Raw genomic sequence first — 4,976 nt, forward strand, 5'->3', positions numbered from 1 at the left:
GTAGCCTATATGTAATTGTATAGACTATAAATAAAATGAACTGAATCTCGGCCTATCAGCTCAACATTCTAAACACTACACTGTAATGGACATTTTGTAGAATYAAACCAGAAAGACCTTATCCCTCATCAATTTCAATGACTTTTATTGTCACCAGAGTCAAATAGAGCAAAATAAACATTTTTTGTCGTCATATACCTGTATGGTTATGAATATACAGTAGTTAGCTCGGAGTTTTTATGTTGGTTAGGTTATATCTTTCTAAGTAAAATGCAYCTATGCAAGCTTTTTCTAGCAAGCTAGCTGATAGCAGATTTGAGGAAAATGAAATTGAACATTTGATAATTCACCTCAYAACCCTATGTCATTTTACTTACCATTATGTGTCTAGAGACATGTGTCATTACACGGGATGCCACGCCCGTAATGATGACGTCATACCCATTGAACCCTTTTTTTAAATAATCTCTAACACACAGGCATTGATTGTTGGTTATGTTATTGTACACATGCAAAGATATCCATTACAAAGCTTAAGTGTCCCATTTTGCTAGGTGTCCCACTTAACCAATACTCACCCTACGTCACTAAATGTGTTGATTTTGGTGTWAGGGGGCAGGAAGGGAGGGTGAAATGGGGGTATTAGATAGAGTGAGGAAGGACATCCCAAGGGAGGTCAGGACTGTTTGGAGATGATAATTGGAATTGAGCGGATCTTACGCACACCCCGCGTCCCTAAACACCGCTCAGCTGACCGCTGGGAGGGGAAGGAGCAAAGGGGGCAGCGATGGGCAGGGCCAAGTGGCGTGGGGGTGGGGACATAAATTGAGGAGGAAGAGGAGGCTTCAGAGATACCATAAGAGACCAGCTCTACAACACTCATTATCGGCTCAGGAAAAGTGACGTGCCACTGAGTTGCTGTATACCAACAGGTTAATAATAGGCAGAAGTGAACAGTGGACACACAGACGTACCTGGGGGACATCAACAGTGACAACCGATTCCATACCACAGTGATTATCGGACTAAGGGTCTAGGGTAAGGATTTGATTTTTGCTATGATTTTTGCTCTTGAGTATTAATGGGTATGAAGTGAGATCTTTGATAGGATTATTGCATTTGCTTTGGGTTTGATGCTGTCTATGAATAATTTTGACGTAAAAAAAATCCTTGATATTTATCGTCATTTTACAATAAATATTACGCTGTTAACATGTTCTTTATTTTCAATCCTGCCTTGGTGGAATCTTGAGAAGAAATTACCTCAACAATTGCCTATGAGAAACTGATCTTTAAAACCCACTGCAAAATGTGTTTGTGGAGTTTTTTTTCTCCCCCTGCATAAATATTATTTGATTGTGTCAAATATATCTCCTGCATTGGATAAGTTATGAATGGCACAAGAAACACATATTTTAAACTTTAAGGCTTGTTGTTAAGGRTTGTTGTTAAGGCTTGTTGTTAAGGCTTGTTGTTGCGTGTTGCTGTTTGCCTGTCCAATTGTTCCTCTTCACCAACATTTGGATACCCTAATTTGCAAGTCTGGCCGATCAGAAGGCCCCATCACATGTCACTACCAGCAGTAGTAGGACAGGCCACATGAGCTGCGTTTACACAGGCAGCCTAATTCTGATCTTTTGCCCAATTATTGGAAAAAGATCTGATTGGTCAAAAGACACTTTTTTCTAAAAAAAAAAATGTAATTGAGCAGCCTGTGTTAAAGCAGCCTCTCACACTTTCTCTCGTTRCTGAGGCATTAATTGTATAACCAGCCCCCATCCCTCCCTTTCTTTCCTTGTGAAAGGTATGCCTTATTGCACAGACGAGTGTCGCATACTCTCTTAACCTACAACTTCCCTCTCCTTACACCTCTCCATCCCTCTCCACTCAGCTTCAGTGATGGTGAGTGTGGCTAGACTGGTGTTTATGCTGGGGCTGCTGCTGTGTCTGGGAGCCCAGCTGTCRTCCTCCCAGCARTGGTCCCATGGCTGGTACCCTGGAGGCAAGAGGGAGCTGGACTCATTTACCACCTCTGAGGTGGGTCACAGTACTACAAMCTCAATGACTCAAATGGATATTACATACAGCACTTTTCATCAGGAGTCAAGACGGGTGTTTAGCTCCTGTCTGGGTAACACACAGTAGCCATTTGTGTCACCATCATGCTGTTATCTCTCTGTCTCAGATTTCAGAGGAGATTAAACTCTGTGAGGCAGGAGAATGCAGCTACCTGAGACCCCAGCGAAGGAACATCCTTAAAAACGTTATTGTAAGTGCAGGGGCGGGAAGAAAGTAGTACATTCATGTAATGATACTGTATCAGGTGGCAATCATATACGGCAGGGATAGCTCAAATCTGAGCCTGAGGGGCCGGAATACTTCTCGTTTTCTTTTCTACATGGTCACTGATTAGCCACTCACCAGGGCTATGATGAATAGGCAAATGTTGCGGAACATTYCATATGTGATGCCCTTTTCAGTGTCAGAGMCATGTTTGTTCTACATAATGTAGTTCTATCTGATATTTCCATAATGCTATGCCCTGATGAATGTAGCCCTGGTSTCCCAAGTCTGAATCAGTCCCTCATTCAGGGTGAATAATGAAATGCCACTAGTGTGTGAGCATAGTATTATTATTTGTCTACAGGTGTTACAAGCATGTTGCATATCCAGGGGTGGAAATGGTGGGGGGAACCGGGTCCCGGAAATACAAATATTTTGATGTGTGGAATAAATGAAGGCAAAAAAAATACTGTACCTGTAATTCATGTCATGTTACTCTRTTTGCAGTTGGATGTCCTGGCCAGAGAATTTCAGAAGAGAAAATAACCTTAGACAACCTATCAACCGTGGCTGATTAAAATCCTCCCTTGTCTCTGTCTGTTTCCTTCATGACCTCTATTCTAATCTCATGTGATTTGGTCCAATTTTGTGGTTTATCCACTTTGATAATCATATAGCATCACCCTTTACCATTGCATCCTTTTTCTGTCCCTTTTTGCTGCTGTAGACTATAAATTACAGTTGTAACATCATGCACATGCCATTTCATTTAATAAAGTATCTATTTTGTTATTAATGTCTTCATCATTGTCCTCTCTTTAATTGATCTGTTTCAACGAAAGAATAGGTTAAGAGAAATATCATGATGAGAGCAACGTTATCCTTTTTGAAAAAATTATTTGAAAATACAAATAAAAAGAAAAACAAACATGTTCTCAGTTATTATATGCAAGTTGAGTACAAAATTCTAACTTTACAGAGAGTAAAGATCTCAAACAGCAGAGYGGAAGAGGCGAAGCGAGAAGGTTTACTCTGCCSAAAGTCTGTCCATGAAAATAAGACCACTAAGGGAGGAATATTTGTATGGTGGTCATTTACCTTCACCAATAATATCAACGTCAATGGGGTAAAGTCAGTTGGGACATCCCAAGGATCCCAGATAACAAGGACCATTCTGCAACATATTTGTATTTATTTTAGCAATGCGCATGCGCTGCTCAGATAGGAACAAAGATGGAAGAGCAAAGTATCGGTTCTCCGCTGCTAGTGGAGTCAGATACTGAAAATAATATTTTCTACTTATAATGTGGGTTCTGTATGAACACTAATAATACCAATGTTTCACAGATTGAAAYTGAGTTCAATAAGAATGTGAAATTACAGTTCGTAGCTAACAAGCTAGGTGGCAATGCTAACGTCTTTAGCCAAGGCAAGGGCAWTCTCAAATTAGCGAGCTAAGGTTAGTTCACTAACTGTTAAATGTCGATTAAGGCACTGTAGCCTATGATAAGGTCAACTTTAGCTAACCAGATATCCTAGAGGACCCCTTTCCGTCGGTAAACAATCGTGTCTTTCCAACTTGAACGTCGTTTTGCACTTAGCCTTGTACCTACTCCAATAGCTAGCTAGGTCCCACTCAAACACTTGACTGGGAGGCCCCAAATAGCTGCATTCGCTTTGAAGCCAATTTGCTAGCACGATCCCCCCACTGCAGTTGCTGTCACATTAGATGGGTAAGCAACCAATTGTTGCCTAAATATTTAGCTCCTATACAATCTGAACTGGCACATGGGTTAAGAAACTAGCTATTGCACAAAATGCAGAGATGAAAATGCTTGTTTCAGGGACTTAATGTATTTAAAACTTTGCTGCCTAACTTAAAATTGTGACCGCATGTTACCTCTTGCCGTAAAACATTTAATTTACTTGTGTAGGCCTATTCGATTCAATTCCATAAGGCATTAACACTTCACACATTGCTGAATAACATGGCTGTCTGAAGAGTATGCAATACCAATGGGTTGTCAACACCAATAAACATAGCTGTTTTCATTCCATTGGTATATTTTTTATACATAACGATACGGTTCAAAAGTTTAGGGCCACTTAAAAATGTCCTTGTTTTAAATAATATTTTTTTTTTTTGCCATTACAATAAATTGATCAGAAATACAGTGTAGACATTGTTAATTGTGTAAATGACTATTGCAGCTGGAAACGGCTGATTTTTATGGAATATCTACATAAGCTTACAGAGACCCATTATCAGCAACCAATCACTCCTGTGTCAATGGCACGTTGTGTTAGCTAATCCAAGTTTATCAATTTTAAAAGGCTAATTGATCATTAGAAACCCTTTTTCAATTATATTAGCACCACTGAAAACTGTTATTCTGATTAAAGAAGCAATAAAGCTGGCCTTCCTAGACTATTTGAGTATCTGGAGCATAGCATTGTGTGGGTCGATTACAGGCTCAAAATGGCCAGAAACAAAGAACTTCTTCTGAAACTCGTCAGTCTATTCTTGTTCTGAGAATAAGGCTAATTCATGCTAGAAATGAAGTTGCCAAGAAACTGAAGATCTCGTACAACGCTGAATACTACTCCCTTCATAGCTCAAACTTGCTCTAACCAGAATAGAAAGAGGAGTGGGAGGTCCCGGTGCACAACTGAGCAAGAGGTCAAGTACATTA

General features: G+C 40.0%; 1 protein-coding gene across 1 annotated transcript; it reads left to right on the top strand.

The window, feature by feature from the left end:
• Positions 1–803: 803 nt before the first annotated feature.
• On the top strand, positions 804–3,085 carry LOC111966902 (progonadoliberin-2). The gene is made up of 4 exons (XM_023991879.2): positions 804–1,038; positions 1,892–2,037; positions 2,186–2,269; positions 2,791–3,085. Exons 2-4 carry the CDS (start codon positions 1,900–1,902, stop codon positions 2,827–2,829), a joined length of 261 nt encoding a protein of 86 aa, XP_023847647.1. The 5' UTR covers positions 804–1,038; positions 1,892–1,899; the 3' UTR covers positions 2,830–3,085.
• The last annotated feature ends 1,891 nt before the right edge of the window (positions 3,086–4,976 follow it).

Source organism: Salvelinus sp. IW2-2015, linkage group LG1 (assembly GCF_002910315.2).
Source record: "Salvelinus sp. IW2-2015 linkage group LG1, ASM291031v2, whole genome shotgun sequence".
NCBI lineage: Eukaryota > Metazoa > Chordata > Actinopteri > Salmoniformes > Salmonidae > Salvelinus > Salvelinus sp. IW2-2015.